We start from the raw sequence: 24,999 nt of genomic DNA on the forward strand, positions 1-24,999 counted from the left end.
TTAAACGTGAGTGAAGTGTAAAGCTGCAGCAACAGTATATATGTAAATAATATTTAATTATTGAAGAACGTTAGGGTTCTAAATAGCTGGAATTGGTAGACACACTAATAATAGCCCTTTGCTTTTATATAGTGACCTTTATATGAAGTTTTCAGAGCACTTTACTGATGTTGAATACATCAACATTCATGCTGTGCAGAGAACTAAAAAAAAAAAAGAGTTTTCTAGCGAAATACAGACCAAACTTTTCCAAATCATGGTTTGGTTTATATGTCTGTCAATGGCAAGCATTAGAGAAAAGATTGTTCATTTGCATTACAAATAACTCATATAGGTTACAGTGCTGCAGTATTACTAGCAATGAGCTTGACACAATTAGAGTTTTCCCTACAGCAGTAGTCTACCAATGCCAGCCATTGATTTAACTGTTTATACTCAGTAGGTCAAGGTCCCTTACACACATTACCTGTAATCTTGCTTAAATCTTTCTTCCTGAGGGGGAACAGCAATGAAGACACTGCCTGAGAATCTCATTATTCTTGACAGGGCTGCAGTTTCTGAGTAAACTACAGTGGGTAATACTAAAAACCAAGTATGCTGTCAGTGTAACAAGAGGTATATTTTTATCCTTTATAGAAGGCTGATATTGGCCCTTCATTTGTAATTTGATGTAATAAATAATGCAATAGTCAAAACAGGAAACAGTCTAATAAAATGTCGATTTGGATCAGATACCGTCCATTGTTGTATGCAGTGCTGTTGTAGCCATGTTAATTACCAGGATAGTTACCCAGGATATTAGAGAGACACGGTGGGTGACGTAATGTCTTTTATTGACAGGTTTCAGAGTAGCAGCCGTGTTAGTCTGTATTCGCAAAAAGAAAAGGAGTACTTGTGGCACCTTAGAGACTAACAAATTTATTTGAGCATAAGCTTTCGTGAGCTACAGCTCACTACATTTTATTGTCTCTCTCACCAACAGAAGTTGGCCAGGTAAAATATATTACCTCACCCACCTTCTCTGTTTAGACACTGTTCCGACATATAACAAAGTTACCTGTCAAAGTACAGCTCCTTTTTTTATACATTGAAGGGTGATAGCTTGTTATGAAACAATTTTCCCATGGAATGACAGCACCTACAGCTTGTTCATTTTTATCTGTACAGATCAATGTGGAAAGGGAATAACTGATTATTCTGTTGCTGGAATGCCATTTCCTCATACATTTTAAATCTGCTGTACTTCGAACATTTTTCTTTGACTTCAGTTGTTTTTATGCCGTCGTCATGTTTTCTAATGTCTAGGCCTTCAGTTAAACATATCTCCGGTGTCTTTGCCAAAGCAGGAAGTGGTCTATTATCTATTAAAGACACACTACTGCACTCTTTTCAATATGCCTTGTCAATCTGATTTAAACACAATGGCAACGGCTATGAAGTAAGCATGTTGCCCAACACTCAAAATAACCACTGATTACTACCAAGTAGGAGCACCAACTTGAAATGAAGTGATTTGTCAATGGAAAATGCAGTCTTTCTCAACAAACTGGCTATCAGCATTTTCAACAGTGATTCCTTTCTGGAGTATGGAAAGAGACAAAATTACATTTGTGTAGATCACTGCACAAGTTAATCTTTGTTCCAGATGGGATGGTACATTTTGCCAGAAGATTTTTGTTTTTCTTGTGAAGAAAGGAGATTATTTGTAGTAATTATTGTTCATTGAGGTAACTGAGATTAGTTTGAAAAAACATAATTTAAGGGTTAATCTTGCCCTCAGATGTGCCAGAAGGGAGCATAGGGACCCTGTTCACCATGTAAGCAGCCAGGTGGACTACATCCTTGATACACAAGTATGCACTTGTGCACTCACTCACTCACCTAACACAATAAATGAAATAGGCATTGAGAATTCTTAGCAACTTGCAGGAGCAAGTCCATCAGCTGTATATTCTGAATGTCAGCAAGCAGGTGTATCAGAGGATGTATAAAGAGCACCCCACAGTATATTGCATTGACCTGCAATGTAGAATGCTGCTATGAGCTGGCAGAATGACTTATATAGAAAAGTAGAAAACCTGGATTTGTGCTGGAAATGGCCCACCTTGATTATCATGCACATTGTAGGGAGAGTGGTCACTTTGGATGAACTATTACCAGCAGGAGAGTGAGTTTGTGTGTGTATGGGGGTGGGGGGTGAGAAAACCTGGATTTGTGCTGGAAATGGCCCACCTTGATTTTCATACACATTGTAAGGAGAGTGGTCACTTTGGATGGGCTATTACCAGCAGGAGAGTGAGTTTGTGGGGGGGGGGTGAGAAAACCTGGATTTGTGCTGGAAATGGCCCAACTTGATTATCATACACATTGTAAGGAGAGTGATCACTTTAGATAAGCTATTACCAGCAGGAGAGTGGGGTGGGAGGAGGTATTTTTTCATGCTTTGTGTGTATATAAAAAGATCTTCTACACTTTCCACAGTATGCATCTGATGAAGTGAGCTGTAGCTCACGAAAGCTTATGCTCAAATAAATTGGTTAGTCTCTAAGGTGCCACAAGTACCTCTTTTCTTATATAGAAAATGCTCCTGTCAGCACTGTTGCACATACTCCTTGTGCTGGTTTGCTGGTCCGACATCAGAATTCAGTAATAAGTGTTTAATTAGTTACTAATAATTAAAATTTTAAAAGAAAGTTGTGTGCAAATTAGAAAAACAGTTGATATTTATAATCAAGGCTTGACTACTCGTGTACATAATATATTTTTGCTAAACCTCAACAAATGTGTTTATTATTCCTTTAACATATAACTACTGTGTAATGTATATTTTATCACTATTAAAGGGAAAATGTGAATATTGATAAGGGAGCAAATTTCAGCTCCAAGCTTCCAAGAGTATATCATAAGTAGTGATAAAATACTGATGTTTAAAATAATGTAAAATACCATAACTGTATCTTTTTTAAATGTATGTAATGGCCCTGATTTATGTCCAAATTGTGTTTCTCTTACTCCCTACTTTCAGTGTTAATTTAATTGGAGTAAGAGGAGGATTTGGCCATTAAAAATTTATCTTTTAACATGCAAGAATAACATAAAAAACCTAACTGTGCAATTATCTTACCTAGGGGGGTTTATTTGTTTTTACAATTTTATCAGTGTATTTGTTTTGGTTGATCTATTCTTTAATGGTAGAGCATGAGCCATTCAACATTTATTCTCAAAAGACCCTCATGTATTTCTTCTTCTTTTTTTTTAAAAAGGTAACACAGCCAAGGTGTTTATTGAAGTGCAGGATGAAAATGACCATGCTCCTGTTTTTACCAAAAAACTCTACATTGGAGGAGTGTCTGAAGATGCTAAAATGTTTTCTTCTGTGCTGAAAGTTAAGGTGGGATTCAAGCTATTTAAGTACAGTTCACAGGCTAAGGAAAAGTATATACTCACTGGTTTGAATTTCCACAGGAGGTTACAGTAGATGCATCTGCAAACTATTTGAGCTCCTGCTACATTAACAAAAATTCACACTTGACTTGTGCACAAAAACCAGTAAAGTAGGTGCAGATTGGCTGATTATCTATCTAAAACTCTGTTCATGCATAGAAATTTGGAGTTTTGCAAGTATATTGGCCCAATAATCCAATATTTCCTGAAGCAAAACTCCTTTTGAGGTCAATAGCGTTTTGCCTAAGTAAGGATACAGGATTAGTTTCTTTGTTTAGCTTTGGATATTTTTATGTAAAGATTTGTAGCCATTATTTTTTTGAATATGTCAACATATGGCCATTTCCAACATGCCTTCATAGCAGTTTCTGCCTAAAAGTCTTCTGAAGTAGTTCTTCTGCAGCACATGTTAATGCTTTGGTAATGAAATAAGTCAGCCTCTGTTTCAGTTCAGGAAAGCAATTTCACATCTGTTTGCTGTATGTCATACATTTGGCTGTGGTTAAAACAAAGTGTATAGGGTAAATAATTTTTTTAATACATTCTATTTAGCAGAAAAATAACATTTACTTAATAAATTAGCTTTAAACAAAGAATGCTAAAACTGGAAGTGTCTAGTTCCTATAAAATACTGTATGGCCATAATCTTTAGTGTTCTACAAGACTCTGTTTACCCAAGCCTGTTGAAGTTAGCTTTTCTCCCCCTCTTTTCCTTCTGCATTTTGTATCACTTTAAACTGTTGTGGAAAAGCCTGAAAGTTGCTGATTCTAGTTTTTTTCACGAAAGGTCACAGAAGGTTGGCCTGCCAGGAATATTCCCTTATTTTAACCTAGTGATTTGTTTGGAACACCAGAAATCTAATAGAGAATGACAGAAGCTTATTAAATCTGTCCGTTATTTACCTCAGGGTAGTCCTTCATCAAGTTAGCTCAGAGATATTAAAAAAAAATACTGGAAGGCAGGTAAGCACTGAATATTAGGAAGGATCTCTTGGTCTTCAGATTTGCCTTCCTTGCCTATTGGTGCATAATATTATTGCTTGTTTTATTTATTTTTTTCCCTTTTGATTTCATTCAGATCGTCATCCCCCAGGAGGCTGTTTCAGTGGCACACAGCAACCTTAAATCTGTTCTAAGAGCATAGCTGGGAGTTTTCCTAAGTGGTGGAGGGCAATCCCTTCAGTGCATCAAGCTGATATAACCTGCTCCATACCACTCTTTCCTACCTTCCCTCCATCATAGGGGATGTGCTGTGGGCCATAGTGGGTGTGGCCAAACTGTGCTTCCTTCCAGTGATATCCAGTTACTATAACAGCTTTTAGAAGGCCATTGCAGGCTGCAATAAGTTAGCCCTTAACAAACTTGCACCTGGTTGTCCCCAAAATTAAGGTAGCACAAAAATGACTTCTAGCCACTTTTGTCCTCCCCCACCTTCCCCACCCCCAGATGTGATGTTCTGGCACGGCTGAGGATGCAGATAATTAGGCATTTTTAAATGTTTGGTGGTACAGAGACTGGTTTAGAACATGTGGGAAATGTCTAAGAATAGGATCAGATTCAGTGATTGTAATGGAATGATAAACCACAGTATACTATTCAGCCATTAGTTGGTGAAGTATGTAACATTTCTTATTTAAGCTAGCCTCAGCCATGCGGGGAGAACATTAAAGGGTCTTATACTGAACACATCTGGTGTGTCTCTTGCTCAGAAGGAAGCCCTGTAGCCTGTCCATATCTGGTACAGGAGCATGACAGTGATTGCTATTAAATCAGTGCTTGCATGTGCAAAATATGTAGTTAGATATAATTGGATGCCTGTATATCTGATTCATCTGATAAGTTCACTTTGGACTTATAAATTAAAGGTTTGGCATACTCAAAAATGTAGACATGGAAAATTGTGTTAAATACTTTAACTTTAGAAAAGCTTATGATACCATTCTGCACAAGAGATGAGTAAGGTATTTGAGGAGATAAAGCAGTCTGAGCTATCAAAGCCATAAAGATTTAAGAGTATTTGTGAGTGGAAGCATATGAAACTTAAGGAATTACTATAAACTTGTATTATGAATTAGGTCAGTCAAAATTTTCTGCACAGTGGAGTCGTTCTCCTGTCTCTTCAAAGAGGCTCCTGGTTTTCTATCATTGAATTCCAGGCACAAACACCAACAATCCTCAATGAGGTGAGTCAGAAATATGTGAAATAGGGACAAACTTCCAAGGGAGGGTTGAGTTGAGGTATTTGCCTTCACCCATGGCAAGGTACATGAGATAATATTTTTTATGGGACCAACTTCTGTTGGTGAAACAGGGAAGCTTTTGAGCTACCTTAGTTCTGTGTAGCTCAAAAGCTGGTCTCTTTCACCACCAGAAGTTGGTCCCATAAAAAAATATTATCTCAACCACCTTGTCTCTGTAATATTCTGGGACCAAAAAGGTTACAACAACGCTTCACCCATGGCAATCAGTTGATATTATCTCAAGGAAATTAGTGGATATCCAAGCAAAGCAAGAAATGTGTACACTTTAATGACTGTATCCTTCTCCCATCAAAGTCAGTGGCAAAGCTCCTTTTGACTTCAATAAGAGGAGGCCCGTAGTGAAATGGAAACTCAACAGTACTTTACAAGGTATAAGAGACTGAAAGTTGTTAGTTGAAAATAAAAAAATACAACCCATTACATTAAGGCTTCTTTATTTAAAATGAAACAGGAAAATAAACATGCATGTTTGGTGTAGTAAAGCAAACCCACGAATTGGATCAGTGTGACTTATTGTTGGATTTAACCTAACCCTAAGTGCCAATTTTCTGAAAACCACTACTAATTAACTCATTTCACTGTGTCTTCACTTGTATCTATTTAGATAAAAAGGAATCCTTTTTTTTTTGTTAAATTCAATACAAAAATAAGGCATTACGAAGCACTAATTAAATGAATTAGATAATGTCATGTCTAATCTCAGTAGGTATTACATGCAGAATCATTGTGAGTAGAATTTAATGAATATTTCTTCCAATTTCAATTTTTAAGAACCTTAGAAAAGTACACATATAGCTTGTGTTGTAGAGATTATTTAAATTTCAGTTCCACCAAGAAACTACTTTAAGATTTTTAACACATTTTCTTGCATTATTAGTTTATTAATTATCGTGAAATTTCTTAAATTTGCGTGCCTGTGAAAAGAAACTGATAAATATTAAAGTATGCTTTTTCTCAAAATATTCCCATTCTTTCCCCTGCTGCTAACAGCTTTTAGGGATCTTCAAATATGTTTTTTGTATATCAGAGAAATTTTTATAAATAAGATATAAAGATCTTCAGTTCTGAAATGAAAGTTACAGAGCACAACAGCCCACAGCCCAAGAATGCCTAATTCTGAAATGAGAATAATCTTATCTGTCAGTCCAGTTCAGGGGTTGCCATTACAAATCAATATTTACAGCAGCTACACACATAGCGAGATTCACTATTGCCACTGTTGTCCTCCCCCTTCCACTCCATCCCACCACCTTAGAGTATAAGATAGCAATGGTAGAGATGGCCCAGAACTCGAGATTTCTGGTTCTTGAGAAATTTCAGTATTTTGATATTTGGTTTCATTTTGAAATGGAATGAAACCAAATATTTTGTAATTTCTTATGAACCAGAAATTCAAGACACTCTTCATTTCACTGACACATGGTGTTTCAAAAATGTTACATATTCCCCAGGACCAGCAGCAGCTGACTAAAATTGACATTCTTGTAACCAGTAGTGGTAAAACTGACAAGAATGTCAATTTTACTCAGCTGCTGTTGGCTCTCTGAGGATCTGCAACTCTGGAGCAGCCTAGTCCTGGGATCCCCCAGGGTTTTCAGGCTCACAGGTCCATGGCAGGGAGACTGGAAATCCGGAGAGCCCAGCCCTCACTTGAATTAAGGTTCTCAGGGTTTCCAGACTCCTTTGTGTGGACCCAGCAGCAGAGAACCTGAAAACCCTATTTAAAACCACGTATCACAGGACTTTCTGGACTAACAGGCTCCTGGATTATTGCATGGAGCCTGGAAACTCTGGCAATCTTGGCATGGCGGGGCTGGCCAGAGCCTGGAACCCTCTGGGTCCCCAGCCCTAGAATAGTATGTAAGGTGGGGCTCCTCCAGAGACGTGGACCTGGAAGACCAATCTATCCAGCATAAGCTTTGATGGGCTAGAAACCACTTCATCAAATGCATGGAGTGGAAAATACAGGAGCAGTATAAATACATGCAAAGATGGGAGTTGCATTACCAAGTGTGAGGTCAGTCTAATGAGACAATTCAATTAACAGTAGGATACCAAGGGAGGAAAAATTACTTTTGTAGTGGTAATGAGAGTGGCCCATTTCAAACAGTTGACAAGAAGGTGTGAGTAACTCTAGGGGGAAATTAGTATGGGGGAAATTAGGTTTAGGTTTTGTAATGACCTAAATGAATGACCACTCCCAGTCTTTATTTAGGCCTAATGTGATGGTGTCCAGTTTGCAAATTAATTCCAGTTCTGCAGTTTCACATTGGAGTCTGTTTTTGAGGTTTTTTTGTTGAAGAATTGCCACTTTTAGGTCTGTTATTGAGTGACCAGGGAGACTGAAGTGTTCTCTGTCTGGTTTTTGAATGTTATAATTCCTAATGTCAGATTTGTGTCCATTTATTCTTTTGTGTAGAGACTGTCCGGTTTGACCAGTGTATATGGCAGAGGGGCATTACTGGCACATGATGGCATATATCACATTGGTAGATGTGCAGGTGAACGAGCCCCTGATGGTGTGGCTGATGTGGTTAGGTCCTATGATGGTGTCCCTTGAATAGATATGTGGACAGAGTTGTCACCGGGGTTTGTAGCAGGGTTTGGTTCCTAGGTTGGTGTTTTTGTTGTGTGGTGTGTAGTTGCTTCTGAGTATTTGTTTTAGGTTGGGGGGTTGTCTGTAAGCGAGGACTGGCCTATCTCCCAAAGTCTCTTAAAGTGAGGGATTGTCCTTCAGGATAGGTTGTAGATCCTTGATGATGCGCTGGAGAGGTTTTAGTAGGTGACGGCTAGTGGCATAGTGTTACTTTCTTTGTTGGAAGAAAAGGAGTACTTACACGGCTGTTACTCTGAAACCTTTCTTTGTTGGGCCTGTGACTTCCCCTTAGTAGGTGACTTCTGGGTACCCTTCTGGCTCTGTCAATCTGTTTGTTCACTTCAGCAGATGGGTATTGTAGTTTTAAGAACGCTTAATAGAGATCCTGTAGGTGTTTCTCTCTGTCTGAGGGATCGGCGCAAATGCGGTTGTATCTTAGAGCTTCGCTGTAGACAATGGGTCATGTGATGTTGGCTGCATGAAAGATGGAGGCAGGTAGGTAAGAATAGCAGTCAGTAGGTTTCCGGTATAGGGCGGTGTTTATGTGACCATCACTTATTAGAACTGTAGTGTCGAGGAAGTGGACCTCTTGGGTGGACTGGTCCAGGCTGAGGTTGATGGTGGGATGGAAATTGTTGAAATCCTGGTGGAATTCCTCAAGGGCCTCCTTCCCATGGGTTCAGATGATGAAAATGTCATCAATGTAGCGCAAGTAGAGTAGGGGCGTTAAGGAGAGCTGAGGAAGCGTTGTTCTAAGTCAGCCATAAAAATGTTGGCATACTATGGGGCCATGCGGGTACCCATAGCAGTCCCGCTGACTTGAAGGTATAAATTGTTCCCAAATCTGAAATAGTTGTGGGTGAGGACAAAGTCACAAAGTTCAGCCACCAGGTTTGCTGTGATAGTATCGGGGATGCTATTTCTGATGGCTTGTAGTCCATCTTTGTGTGGAATGTTCGTGTAGAGAGCTTCTACATCTATAGGTTTCAGAGTAGCAGCCATGTTAGTCTGTATCCACAAAAAGAAAAGGAGTACTTGTGGCACCTTAGAGACTAACAAATTTATTTGAGCATAAGCTTTCGTGAGCTACAGTGCGATGAAGTGAGCTGTAGCTCACGAAAGCTTATGCTCAGATAAATTTGTTAGTCTCTAAGGTGCCACAAGTACTCCTTTTCTTTCTACATCCATAGTGGCTAGGATGGTGTTTTTTGGAAGATCACCAAAGGATTGTAGTTTCCTCAGGCTGACAAAGGAGGTGCAATAGTCATCATGAATAGGTAGGAATATGAATGAGAGTCTGCTAGACAACTCTCTGACACAACATTCTACAGGCCATTACCCTCTGACCCCACTGAGGATTACCAAAAGAAAATACACCATCTGCTCAAGAAACTCCTTAAAGAAGCACAGGAACAAATCTACACTGACACACCCCTAGAGCCCCGACCGGGGGTATTCTATCTGCTACCCAAAATCCATAAACCTGGGAATCCTGGACACACCATCATCTCAGGCATTGGCACCCTGACAGCAGGATTGTCTGGCTATGTGGACTCTCTCCTCTGGCCCTAAGCTACCAGCCCTCCAGTTATCTTCGAGACATCACTGACTTCCTGAGGAAACTACAGTCCTTTGGTGATCTTCCAGAACTCTCATTGCGGATTTTGCACCGCTAAAATCTTCATCCAGTACTGCTAGAAAATGCAAATTTCATCAAGGGTTTAGTGGAATTTAGAATCTGTATATACGATTGTGTCATCAATGTCTATACACTTGGTCAGACTTCTTTTTAAAAAGATTTATATCGTGTTTACACTCCCTTGATAGAGGGAGACATTTCAGATGTTCATTAAAAGTCTGTAGTGAAGTCTAAATGGGGTAGGAGTGGGGAAGCAAATGTTTGATCTGACTGGCCGGGGTAAAGCAACCCCTGGATTCTGAGAGGAGGAGGGGAACATGGAGGTGGCTTAGCTGCTCAGGGAACTTCTCCCCCAGCCCTTCTCCAGAATGCACTGGAGGATGGGGGAAGGAAGGAGAAGGGAGGCAGAAGAGGAGCAGAGAATTCACTACCCCTCTCTATTGTCACTGGGTAGGCTGTGTATGTGCATTGCCCTTCCTGTATGTAAAACCATCTTGATGCAGTTGTGGTCATGTTAATGGAGTTATAGTTTCAATTGCATTTCCAAGATGCTGTAGGCCTGACGATTGTCAGATTTTGGAGTCTGGCAGGAATTTTTCCTTCAGAGCAGGATTCACAAAGGGATCTGGTGCGTTTTTGTACCTTACTTGCAGCATGCCGGATGATAGTTTTAAGTAAATAAAGCATAAGTGCCATTTAAAAGTTGTAAGTGAGTTTGTAATTTAGTTGCAATTTGTTGCTGGCATCCAGTGCAGGTGAGAGCCTCAAAGAGACCAGCTCCCAGAGGTAAATATGAGACCAGAGAGTACTGGTAGACCCTATTAGACTGGAGTAAGGAGGGAGAGACTGAACTCTTCTCATGCTGAGGTACCTATCATGTGCATCCTCATTTCCCCCTCGTGGGAGGAGGGTAAGAGGATTCAGAGGCGGCCTGAATTGTAGGGGGTTGACTGAAGAGGGTCAGTCCTGAATATTGGTTAGTTGGCCTGAAGAAAGGATGGCTGGAAAACAAGAATTTCATTTTGGGGAAAAACTGAGATTTCACCATTTGATCCTATTCTCATGCAGAACAAACCCAAGACCTTTTCCACCAAACAATGAGAGTCAGACTACCCCGGAAATACCCAATAGCTGAGTGGTTAGTGAACTCACCTAGGATGTGGGAGACCCAAATTCTAGACCCTATTCTGCCTGAGTCGGAATGCCCTAACCAGCTCTGTCTCTCACTCTCTCAGTCCCTTCTGTTACAGCTGTTCCACGTTGAATAAATAGTTAAATATTCATTGAGAGAGAGAGATTGACCTAGCCTGGTGGTCAGAGTACTCACATGGGATGTGGAAGACCCAGGCTCAAGCTCCTGCTCCAATCAGGCAGAATATCCCTTCCTTGAGAAGATTTCTCAAGTCCAGACAGGAATTGCTGCTCAAAACCAAAGAGACCCACCACAGAATTACTTAATAGGCCAGTGCTTATGGCCCATAGCCTAGCATGTGGAAGAGCCCAGGTTCAAGACTGTAATCTGAATTGACTAGGGACTTGAACCTACATCTCCCACATCAGAGGTGAGTGCCATAGTGACTGGGCTATTGGCTATTCTGGGGGTGATCCCTTCCTCCTCCTCACTGAGAAATTTAATGAAAACCAATACCATTCTTTTTGGTTTTGACAAATCTGCATTTTCTGACCAAAAACAAAACATAACAGAAAGTTCCCAACCAGCTCTAGCATAAAGATCCCTTACCACAGCACTGGACCCAAATAAATGACTGTTACTTTCTGGGGCTGGGAGGTGGGGAAGGACATAGCACTCCTACCCCTAAAAAAAAAAAATTCATAAAGATGCAGCCTTCCACTTTAAAATGCATCCCTGTGTCTGTGTCTCATTTTCCTATGTGTCCTGATCATTAGCTTTAGGAAACACAGGAAATGCCAGACTAGATCAGACTAGCAGTCTATCTAGTCCAGTATCTTGCTTCCAAGAGTGACTTCTAGTAATTGCTTCAGAGGAAGAAGCCTTATAGCAGGTAGTTTGGAGACAGATTATACCATGAAGAAATTTCTTCCTATCCCCAATAGTTAGAAGTTGGCTTATGCCCTGAATTTGAAGGTGTGTGTGGTGATTGTTTTTGTTTTTAATATATTTATTATAATTTCGGGCTGTCTTGTTATCCATATACCTGTCTGATTCTTTTAAAAATCATGGCAAGTTATTGGCCACTATGATACCTTGTGGCAATGAGTTCCACAGTCTAATTGTGTTGTATACCATTTGTTGTTTTGTATATTTTTATCATGGCATCTTTTGTTCGTCTTCTTTCTGAGGTATACTGCCCTTATTTTTTTTTCCAGTAGCACTTCACATGAGTGTTTTTCTATGTCCCAATGATTGTGATCAATCTCTATTTCTGCTGTGTTCTTAAGTTGGGAAGATCAAAACTGAGCATAGTTTTCTAAATGAAGTCATACCATTGATTACTATGACATTTATTGTACTTTATTATACTGCCACTGTAAAGTCAATTGACAATGATTTTGGTTGCTGTAAAAGGGATAGGAATTTTGGGGAAGCAGAAGTTCTATAAAGGAGAGAGAAAATAAAGGCAGAAAATGAAATTTGTATTGAAAGCAATGAAAGGGGTGAGTTCTCCCCCTGCTAAGTTTCAGGAAAACAGTGCTTTTTCCAGCAGCATAATGAAAAGAATTGTACCATTGCTCTGATATATAGAACCAATAATAAGCTAACATTTGCCAGTTTCACTTTACACAGAACTGATGAAGAAAACTGATGTATGTTCACGTACGAATTAAGTTTGACTAAAGTTTACCAGGTTACATAGATTTCTCTCCCATGTTGCAGTGGGGAAATTTTTCAGCAAATACAGAAGCAGAATATGCGGGATGATTGGTTTTTTTTAAAAAGTATGTATAATTCAGTTGTACTTCATGAACATGGCAGAAGGAAGATTTACAATTTATTACAGAACCATGCCTATGCATTACATTTTTACAAAACAAGTAGCAATTACTTCAGCTCTTGTTGAAATTGAAATATTCTATCACAAATGCATTTACTGAATTGTATATATAATTCATCAGAAGAATCATAGAATAACAGAGTTGGAAGGGACCTCTGGAGGCCATCTAGTCCAACCCCCTGCCCAGAGCAGGACCAATCCCATCTAAATCGCTCGGGGGTTGCATAACTAGAAGAAGAAGGGGCTTTAAATGTTCACTATCCTTCTGTATGATCTTGTAATTTCTTTAATGATACATGCTCAAAAATAGTGGGAAAATATATTCTATTAAGTGGTATGAGTGTTGAATCTGTAGCTGAAACACATTCTTAAAATAAAACTATTCATAACAGTTCATCTTGAACTAGTCTGTGTAAGGATTGAAGGAGTGGGCATTGTTTGAGTCCAAGATTTCAAAACTTCAGTAGGAAAAAAAGTATCTACAAAAAACTTCCTCCTGAAAGTACTCATTAAAGTGTAGCATTCTATAAAACTCCACATAACACAGGATACAAAGTATGTGGGTAATTTTGATAGTTACAAACCTTTCTTTTGTCTCAAAACCTCAAATGTTCACAGCAAAACCAATATCAATAATAGAAGGCGTATAGTGGAAAATTGGCTAAGTTGTACTTCCCCCCAACTTCTGAGTACCATTTTAACCTGAACTGCTTCATTCTGGGTTATAAAGTTATATATCCCAATACTTATTATGTAGCTAATGTAGAATATTTGTGTCAAGACCGCTAGATGGAATTCATTCACACACACACACAAACATTTTGTTGAGAGGTAGTGCTGAGAACTACATGAATATATATTTTTAATAAATGTATCAGGTAGGCATTTATTTATTAGTCAATGTGCAGTAACATTCCTATTAATGTTAATGGGAGTTATGTGTGTGCCCTGACAGACTCCTTAAATTGGAGAAAAGAAAGAACAGAACATTTAAAAGTGAAAACTACAGATTAAATAAAGCCATTCAAAACATAGCAATCTGCTGCATCAATTTGTAACCAGGCCAATTTATTCCTTCTGTTGTACAGGATAACATTAAATGTTTACATTTGGGAAATAGTACCAGAAAAACAATAATTACAGCTAAAATATGCTGCAAGCTTTTATGTGGATAAAATATATAGTTTAAATAGACAGTTTGAGAAGTGGCATAGTCTTTATATCACAAATAGTCATATAGAGTTGAAAAAGTGTTTTAAAGTTCAGATGTACAGATTGTAATAAAGGCTTCTAAATTTCACATTTTGTATAATTTTATATCTTGTTAGACAAAGACATGACTAAGTATAAAAGTAAGGTTTCAGATATATTCTAGGTGTATCCCTGAGGTGTACATCACTAATGTTAGCATTAATGGCAGCAGAAAAAGAGTTCATTTTAGAGCACAATCGTAGCAAGTTTGAAAGATATAAAAAACACTTGTCATTTTATTGTAGCGGGGGAAATACTAACACTTTAAAGAGAAGTAAAGAGAGGAGTTACTTGACTTTTATTCAAGATACTTTTTTATGCTGAGAGAGATTCTGAATCATTGCTGAAGTATAGATATTCCTTCTTAACATTATTCCCATAAGTTTCCTGGCAGTAAAACAGCAGGTTATTGAGAGTGATAAATACTGAATAAAATCTGAGAACAACCAATTAAAAAACAGGTTGTATTAAAAACATTTTGACACTGCAGTTTTTACTATGAGAAATGGAAGGTGTGGAAGTTTTATTTTTACTTAATTGAAGATCACCCATTGAGCATATTTACAAAAATACCTCTACAGAAATGGTAGCCTGGATGCTTCATGGAAACATATTTTAGTCAAGAGCAATGATACAATGCATTTCCTTTGAAATGGCTGCTGCTGAACTAGGTAAGCTATTCTCCAAACTCGAGGAAAATTACAATTTTGTTTCAGTGTCAGTCTAAAAATCTGTGCTATTTTAATAACATGTAAAAATATGAATTGTCTTTCATAAGAGAAAGCAGCTTTCCCAGCCTGCAAAAAGTTGCAAGTTCAGCACATATTCTTTAACATCTTGCTGCCCCTTATTGACCCAAGTGGCTACCAGGAATCTATCCTTGCAACAAAGCCCGTTGCCAACTGTGTCCGCATATCTATTCAGGGGACACCATCATAGGGCCTAATCACATCAGCCACAATATCAGGGGCTCATTCCCCTGCACATCTACCAATGTGATATATGCCATCATGTGCCAGCAATGCCCCTCTGCCATGTACATTGGTCAAACTGGACAGTCTCTACGTAAAAGAATAAATGGACCCAATCAGACGTTCGAACATTCAAAAAACAGTCGGAGAACACTTCAGTCTCTCTGGTCACTCGATTACAGACCTAAAAGTGGCAATACTTCTACAAAAAAACTTCAAAAACAGACTTCAATGAGAGACTGCTGAATTGGAATTAATTTGGAAACTGGATACAATTAACTTAGGCTTGAATAGAGACTGGGAGTGGATGGGTCATTACACAAAGTAAAACTATTTCCCCATGTTTATCCACCCCCACCCCCCACTGTTCCTCAGACGTTTTTGTCAACTGCTGGAAATGGCCCACCTTGATTATCACTACAGAAAGCTCCCCCCCCCCCAACCCCCGCTTTCCTGCTGGTAATAGCTCATCTTAAGTGATCACTCTGGTTACAATGTGTATGGTAACAATCGTTGTTTCATGTTCTCTATGTATATAAATCTCCCCACTGTATTTTCCACTGAATGCATCCGATGAAGTGAGCTGTAGCTCACGAAAGCTTATGCTCAAATAAATTGGTTAGTCTCTAAGGTGCCGCAAGTCCTCCTTTTCTTTTTGCGAATACAGACTAACACGGCTGCTACTCTGAAACCTGTCATTATGCAAGGCACTGAATTTAGCCGTATGGAGTGAAAATCTATCAACTTCATGAAAAAACTCATACAGATACAAACAGACATCATCTTCCTTTCCAAATGCAAACAGATGGACATCATACCAAAAGGTAAAAAATCCATTACAATCTACATACCACACAGACTATGCTGACAGCTTGTGCCACATGCTCTGAAAGAAACTGTGGAATCACCTGATCAACATCCTCTACAGCAAACAGGGAAAGATAAAGAATGAGGTCTCAAAACTGCATATTCTCATAAAAAAACAACCTTCCACACAAACTTCCTGGTGGCTGGACTTTACAAAAACTAGACAAGCCATTTACAACACACACTTTGCTTCTCTACAAAAGAAAAAGGACACTAAACTATCTAAACTACTACATGCCACAAGGGGCCACAACAGTGGTCCCCTTAACCCACCCAACAATATTGTTAATCTATCCAACTATACACTTAGCCCAGCAGAAGAATCTGTCCTATCTCAGGGCCTCTCCTTCTGTCCCTCCACCCCCATGAACATGATTCAGTTCTGTGGTGACCTAGAATCCTATTTTCGATGCCTCCGACTCAAGGAATATTTCCAACACACCTCTGAACAACATACTAACCCACAGAGAGTTTCCTACCAAGACTACAAAAAAAGGATTCTGGGTGGACTCCTCCTGAACGTCAAAACAACAGACTGGACTTCTACATAGAGTGCTTCCGCCGACATGCAAACACAATGCCATCCACAGCCTCAGAAACAACTCTGACATCATAATCAAAAAGGCTGACAAAGGAGGTACTGTCGTCATCATGAATAGGTCGGAATATGAACAAGAGGCTGCTCGGCAGCTCTCCAACACCACTTTCTACAAGCCATTACCTTCTGATCCCACTGAGGGTTACCAAAAGAAACTACAGCATTTGCTCAAGAAACTCCCTGAAAAAGGACAAGAACAAATCAGAAATCTGCACAGACAGACACCCCTGGAACCCCGACCTGGGGTATTCTATCTGCTACCCAAGATCCATAAACCTGGAAATCCTGGATGCCCCATCATCTCAGGCATTGGCAGCCTGACAGCAGGATTGTCTGGCTATGTAGACTTCCTCCTCAGGCCCTAGGCTACCAGCACTCCCAGCTATCTTTGAGACACCACTGACTTCCTGAGGAAACTACAATCCATTGGTGATCTTCCTGAAAACACCATCCTGGCCACTATGGAAGTAGAAGCCCTCTACACCAACATTCCACACAAAGATGGACTACAAGCCGTCAGGAACAGTATCCCCGATAATGTCATGGCAAAACCTGGTGGCTGAACTTTGTGACTTTGTCCTCACCCATAACTATTTCACATGTGGGGACAATGTATACCTTCAAATCAGCAGCACTACTATGGGTACCCGCATGTGTTATACCAATAAAATAAAAGCCAGCAGGATCATATTAAAGGGGAAAAGGCAAAATGCCACATTTATTGTGACTACAGAAAGAATTATAGTAAGCAGTTAGTTATAGCTATAACATTCCATTCAATTTCATATTTATTCACACATTCATTCATACAAACACAGGTTCTGCAAGGTTGTTCTCATAGTTACCAGCCTTAGAGCTGCTCATGCCAAGCCAGTGGCCAGGTGGCCTGGACATGAGGAGGGAGCAGGGCCTTGTCAGATGCTCATCTGATGCTCCTGGAAGTTGGTTTGCAGAATCAGACCCCAAAGTTCTCACTTTCTAGAGTCCATTTTTATAGGAATTTCTTCCTATGCCAGTCTATGGGAATTGCTTCATCATGCTGTTGCTGAATCAATCAGCAGATGGCACATTCCTGATGGCTCCGTGCTGCCAGATGTTATCTTGTTCTTTGGTTCTCCCATTCTTGAGGCTGTTGGGTGGATTCCAGTCTGACCTCTGGGGGTCCTCTGGTTATTTCCACTTGACACCTTCTTCAGCCGATGGACATTGGATTCTTAGGCTGGCACCTCCCTGATCATTCAGTTATTATCCACACCAAACATCCATCCACATACATCCTCTATCTCTATTTTAATCACAATTGTTAACAAAGCGAGATGAATACAAGAAAAGGGCGGGGAGTCTCTGGGTGCTGTTTCTGTTGTTACAGAGTATTGCTTTGAGTCTCTCTCTGAGTGAGTAGTTGTTGTTAAAAAGAATTGCTTTGAGAACAGACTCTGTCTCAGAATGTACTAACACAATTAGCAGCTTGCAAGTTTCACACATAGAGGGAGAGAAACAGTACCAAAAACCAAGAGACCTCTTAATTAGTAATACCCTGGAATTTAAACTATGGGGAATCAAACTCATTTGTGATTTTAATACAGAACTTCTTTAATATGATCCAACACATGGCCCCACGGTATGCCAACATTTTTATGGCTGACTTAGAACAACGCTTCCTCAGCTCTCGTCCCCTAATGCCCCTACTCTACTTGCGCTACATTGATGACATCTTCATCATCTGGACCCATGGAAAAGAAGCCCTTGAGGAATTCCACCATGATTTCAACAATTTCCATCCCACCATCAACCTCACCCTGGACCAGTCCACACAAGAGATCCACTTCCTGGACACTATGGTGCTAATAAGAGATGGTCACATAAACACCACCCTATACCAGAAACCTACTGACTGCTATTCCTACCTACATGCCTCCAGCTTTCATCCAGACCACACCACACGATCCATTGTCGACAGCCAAGCTCTACGATACAACCTCATTTGCTCCAACCCCTCAGACAGAGACAAACACCCACAAGATCTCTATCAAGCATTCTTACAACTACAGTACCCACCTGCTGAATTGAAGAAACAGATTGATAGAGCCAGAAGAGTTCCCAGAAGTCACCTACTACAGGACAGGCCCAACAAAGAAAATAACAGAAAGCCACTAGCCATGACCGTCAGCCCCCAACTAAAACCTCTCCAGCGCATCATCAAGGATCTACAACCTATCCTGAAGGACAACCCATCACTCACAGATCTTGCGAGACAGGCCAGTCCTTGCTTACAGACAGCCCCCCAACCTGAAGCAAACACTCACCAGCAACCACACACCACACAACAGAACCACTAACCGAGGAACCTATCCTTGCAACAAAGGCCGTTGCCAACTGTGTCCACATATCTATTCAGGGGACACCGTCATAGGACCTAATCACATCAGCCACGCTATCAGAGGCTCGTTCACCTGCACATCCACCAATGTGATATATGCCATCATGTGCCAGCAATACCCCTCTGCCATGTACATTGGTCAAACTGGACAGTCTCTATGTAAAAGAATCAATGGACACAAATCAGATGTCAAGAATTATAACATTCAAAAACCAGTTGGAGAACACTTCAATCTCTCTGGTCACTCGATTACAGACCTAAAAGTGGCAATACTTCAACAAAAAACTTCAAAAACAGACAAGCTGAATTGGAATTTAATTTGCAAACTGGATACAATTAACTTAGGCTTGAATAGAGACTGGGAGTGGATGGGTTATTACACAAAGTAAAACTTTTTCTCCATGTTTATCCCCTCACCCCCCACTGTTCCTCAGACGTTCTTGTCAACTGCTGGAAATGGCCCACCTTGATTATCACTACAAAAGGTTCTCCCCCTTCCCTCTCCTCCCCCCGCTCTCCTGCTGGTAATAGCTCACCTTACCTGATCACTCTCTTTACAGTGTGTATGGTAACACCCATTGTTTCATGTTCTCTCTATATATATAAATCTCCCCACTGTATTTTCCACTGAATGCATCCGATGAAGTGAGCTGTGGCTCACAAAAGCTTATGCTCAAATAAATTTGTTAGTCTCTAAGGTGCCGCAAGTCCTCCTTTTCTTTTTGCGAATACAGACTAACATGGCTGCTACTCTGAAACTAGACAAAGTTAGGCATCCTTTTCCAGTTGGGAGAAGAAACTGAAATCTGTTCTTTTCTTTGATGCAATCTTATTTACAAGTAATGGACAAGATCCTGCTGTTGCAAATGCAGGAGAAGCCAGAAACAAAATAAATTTACCTAACAGCCCCAAGCTTCTTTAGCCAACACCAAACCAAAAAGTGCTCTTTCTAGCTTTTTTTTTCTTTTTTCTCTCCCCCTCCCCCCCAGGATCATACACTGTGCATAGACGGCTGCTTGGATTTCCTGCTTTGCCTCTGGCTCTCTGTTTCTGTGTCTGCACCCTAGTTTGTCTTTTTCACACAGAGACACAAACACCTACCTGGTCAGAAAAATACTCAGTGGAAGCCTTTGCCCATATGGTGCTAGTTACCAGGCAGACTCTATTATGCTTTGTCTTAGGTGTGTCTGCTGCTGACAGCCATTTCAGACTCTGTGCTGGTCTGCTTCTTGTGACTCAGCCCTCTGGACAAGTCACATAAAGTCCTATTCCTGGGGTAAACCAGTCGTCTAACAAGTACTAGTCCTTCAACTTCAGGTTGGACTCCTTGTCTGAGTCTGGACTCACTAGTCATTACCCCTGGTATCAGAGCATTTCAGTAGTCCTAGTCCTTGGTGGGGGCAGGGTAGGGGCAGATTCCACTCCACGTTCCTTGGTTGGGCGGTAGGGGAATCCAGGCCCTCCCTTTCCACTGGGTTCCCATCCAGGGAAGCTTGTATAGGCAGTCAAGGCCTGACTATGCACACCATTTGTTATCTCCCTGGTCCACTTCCTACCTTACCTTGTCTTGGGCCCTGGCCTCAGCCTCTTCCTGGGCTCCGGGTATATCAGCTCCTCTCCATCCAAGCTTCTTCCCCTGGCTCACTGAAGAGCTTCTTAGCACTTTCTGTCACCCTACTGTTTCTGCTGCAGGAGAGTTTTCTCAGTTCCCTTGCAGGGTAATGTTCCTGCTCTTTGAATTCCACAGAGTACTAGAGTCTGGGCTCCAGCCCAAGCCTGGAAGTCTACACAACAATGAAACAGCCCCGCAGCCCAAGCTCCGCGAGCCTGAGTTGGCTGGCATGGGCCAGCTGTGGTTTCTTCTTTGCTGTGTAGACATACCCATACAGAAGCCTTTCCATTCCCTTCATAGTCTTTGTTGCCCTTCTCTGAATCTCTTCCAGTTCCATTGTATCCTTTTTGAGATTGGGTGACCAGAGCTGGACACAGTATTCAAGGTGTGGGTGCACTATGGATTTATATAGTGATGATACGATATGTTCTGTCTTATCTATCCCTTTCCTAATATTTCCTAACATTCAGTTAGCCTTTTGTAACCCTGCTGCACATTGAGCTGAAGTTTTCAGAGCGCTATCCACAGTGACTCCAAGATCTTTCTTTCTACTCACTTAGCATTCAGAAAGGTTGCAGATGTAGTTGTCTTCAATAGGATTGTACAATTGTAACTGTAGCTGGCTTCATGGAACTTGGAGGAAGTAGCATATGTTGCAAGAGAGAAGTGTTAGGAGAAGGCACTAGGAAGCCAGTCTGTCTGCTCATGGTTTGATTGCAAGCTGCAGTTGCAGCATCTCTGTAAGTAGTTGTTTTTTTTTTAAAGAGAGAGACAGTTTAGGGAGTTCTCTCATGTTATTGCCCAGCACTTGGTACATAAAACAGTAATTGAGAGGGTAATACATTCTGCATATTCAGTGGCCCAAATAAGCTTTCTATAGATGATGAGTAGACAAAAAGTGTCATCTCATAAGTGTAGCTACCAGGTCTTACAAGACTAATAAAATAAAATATCTAGTAAACTTATTTTTATGCTTGGAGTAAGCACACTGTAGCAGGAAACAATGAATATACAGAGAGCAGATTTGCTGAGTAAGAAAGTGCCATTTTTACTTTCAGTTTTCAAGTAGAATTGTACTTTAAGGACTCAGAAAAAAATTAAGGGCAGCAAAAAAGCAAAATGAGATCATGCTAGCCAAAAATGTAAAGCAAATACAAAACGCTTTTACAAGTGTATCAGGAGAAAAAAAGTAATAAAGAAAAAGTATAACGACAGGTTTCAGAGTAACAGCCGTGTTAGTCTGTATTCGCAAAAAGAAAAGGAGTACTTGTGGCAAATTGGATACTATTAATTTAGGCTTAAATAGAGACTGGGAGTGGCTAAGTCATTATGCAAGGTAGCCTATTTCCCCTTGTTTTTTCCTATCCCTCCCTGCCCCCCCCCCCCCCCCGCCGTTCTGGTTAAACTTGGATTTATGCTGGAAATGGCCCACCTTGATTATCATTCACATTGTAAGGAGAGTGGTCAGTTTGGATGAGCTATTACCAGCAGGAGAGTGAGTTTGTGTGTGTGTGGGGGGGGGGGGGCAGGGGGCGAGAAAACCTGGATTTGTGCTGGATATGGCCCACCTTGATTTTCATACACATTGTAAGGAGAGTGGTCACTTTGGATAAGCTATTACCAGCAGGAGAGTGAGTTTGTGTGTGTGGTTTTTGGGGGGAAAAAAAGGGGGAGGGGGTGAGAAAACCTGGATTTGTGCTGGAAATGGCCCACCTTGATTATCAAATACATTGTAAAGAGAGTGGTCACCTTGGATGGGCTATTACCAGCAGGAGAGTGAGTTTGTGTGTGTGGGGGGGGTGGAGGGTGAAAAACCCTGGATTTGTGCTGGAAATGGCCCAACTTGATTATCATACACATTGTGAGGAGAGTGATCACTTTAGATAAGCTATTACCAGCAGGAGAGTGGGATGGGAGGAGGTATTGCTTCATGGTCTCTGTGTATATAATGTCTTCTGCAGTTTCCACAGTATGCATCCGATGAAGTGAGCTGTAGCTCACGAAAGCTTATGCTCAAATAAATTGGTTAGTCTCTAAGGTGCCACAAGTACTCCTTTTCTTTTTAAAGAAAAAGTAGTCATTAATTAATGAAGACACGGAAATGAAATGAGCAGTGACTCAAATATAGACAATATACTACCCCACCAGCACAGCAAAGTGGATGGAGAAGAGGGCTTCTACAACCCCAGCATAAGATTCTTTATTTGGAGGCCCCACTAATGCCACCACCATTCCACCCAATCAGAGATCTCTAATGATTGCTTTGCAAGTGCCCCCAGGTGTTGTAGAATCCGCCATCTTCCACAACCCTATGCTTGGTGGGATGATGTCAGCAGCCCCCCACCACCACCACACCCTCAGTAAAGAGCCCTAAATTAGGGTTGCAGAGAGAGGTCCGACCGCTGGTGGCTTTCACATTAGCTGGGGTCTCCTCCTCCAGTCCCTTGTTCCATGGTTTGGTATACATTGGGGTACAGCCCAAGAAGAGAAGGTACCTCAACCCTTCTGCAACTCCAGAGGATTTTTTTGGTGGGCAGTCCTGTAGCCACTCCAGCAGAGAGTATATGATGAGAGGCCAGCATCAATTGATTTATTTGAGGGGCTTAAGAGCATCTGTCCAGCATTAATTCATTGGGAATGGGAGAAGAGAACAGGCACTAGTTGTTTTATTTTTAAGGGGGTGAAGGGGCAGAGGAGAAGATCAGGGGTGGCATTAATTGAAAGGTCTGAGTTCAGCCAGTGGTGGACAGAGGTCTGTGGGCCTAAGAGACAGGATATAGCTTGGGAGAGGGCATGGCTCAGAGCATTACTTGGCAAGTAGGCTTCCTTCTAGAGGTAGAAGGTGCTCAGTAAATTTTCAATATCTGTGTAAGAGTAATGGGTTGAAATTAAGAAAGAGAAAATATAGACTGAATGAACAACCATCTCTGACTTCTATGAACCTATAATATAGAAATGTTGTCAGGCCTTGAGCCTCCTTTTTATCATTATTATTATTCTCCCACTTACATGAGAATGCTATCTATGCTAAGGATAAAATCAGTGTTATAATCTATGATATGTGACTTAAACTAATGGTAACTGAGTATAAAACCCAGAGCCATATTCAGCCTTGGAGTAAGTAGTAGTAATTCCATTGACTTCAGTGCAGTTGCAACAAAGCTGAATTCTGCATGTATCAGAAAAATATGAAAGTGTGTCAACTTGGAGAACTGTACACCATTTAATGACAGCTATTATTAATGAAGACCCACATAAATCTGTATAAACTATAAGCATCCACACCTAGGCTTTGAGTGCCCTTCAATTTTTTATTATTATTCATCCTTAATTTTGACAATTGTGATTGACTATAACATAACAGGTCATAGCTGATGAGTAGGAATCGACAGTATTTTATGTCATGCTATAATTCAACTAACTTGAGTTGAAGGATAGTTTCATTTTAGGGAGCTGGTCTTTGCTAGCTTAGTTATCCTGAAAGAAAGAAATATTATTGATTTAACAAACTGTTATTAAGTATATTATGAATTTTGGGTGTGGTGTCACAGTGTCACCACCAAGGACAGGGTAGGCCCATGTCAAGGTTCCTCCCCCACTCTGAACTCTAGGGTACAGATGTGGGGACCTACATGAAAAACCTCCTAAGCTTATCTTTACCAGCTTAGGTCAAAACTTCCCCAAGGTACAAAATATTCCACCCGTCGTCCTTGGATTGGCCGCTACCACCACCAAACTAATACTGGTTACTGGGGAAGAGCTGTTTGGACGCGTCTTTCCCCCCAAAATACTTCCCAAAACCTTGCACCCCACTTTCTGGACAAGGTTTGGTAAAAAGCCTCACCAATTTGCCTAGGTGACTACAGACCCAGACCATTGGATCTTAAGAACAATGAACAATCCTCCCAACACTTGCACCCCCCCTTTCCTGGGAAATGTTGGATAAAAAGCCTCACCAATTTGCATAGGTGACTACAGACCCAAACCCTTGGATCTGAGAACAATGAAAAAGCATTCAGTTTTCTTACAAGAAGACGTTTAATAAAAAAATAGATGTAAATAGAAATAAAGAAATCCCCCCTGTAAAATCAGGATGGTAGATATCTTACAGGGTAATTAGATTCAAAAACATAGAGAACCCCTGTAGGCAAAACCTTAAGTTACAAAAAAGATACACAGACAGAAATAGTTATTCTATTCAGCACAATTCTTTTCTCAGCCATTTAAAGAAATCATAATCTAACACATACCTAGCTAGATTACTTACTAAAAGTTCTAAGACTCCATTCCTGGTCTATCCCCAGCAGAAACCAGCATATAGACAGACACACAGACCCTTTGTTTCTCTCCCTCCTCCCAGCTTTTGAAAGTATCTTGTCTCCTCATTGGTCATTTTGGTCAGGTG

At 40.5% G+C, this 24,999-nt stretch overlaps 1 protein-coding gene across 5 annotated transcripts in view; it reads left to right on the forward strand.

The window, feature by feature from the left end:
- The window catches only part of PCDH15 (protocadherin related 15), a 1,335,873-nt gene that overhangs the window by 1,230,931 nt on the left and 79,943 nt on the right, over window positions 1-24,999 (forward strand). For all 5 annotated transcript variants that reach the window (XM_073353680.2, XM_073353679.2, XM_073353690.2 and 2 more), the window contains one exon: window positions 3,264-3,391. In XM_073353680.2, the coding sequence (XP_073209781.1) occupies window positions 3,264-3,391 (128 nt within the window). The remainder of the gene's footprint in view (window positions 1-3,263; window positions 3,392-24,999) is intronic.

This window comes from Lepidochelys kempii, chromosome 7 (assembly GCF_965140285.1).
Source record: "Lepidochelys kempii isolate rLepKem1 chromosome 7, rLepKem1.hap1, whole genome shotgun sequence".
NCBI lineage: Eukaryota > Metazoa > Chordata > Testudines > Cheloniidae > Lepidochelys > Lepidochelys kempii.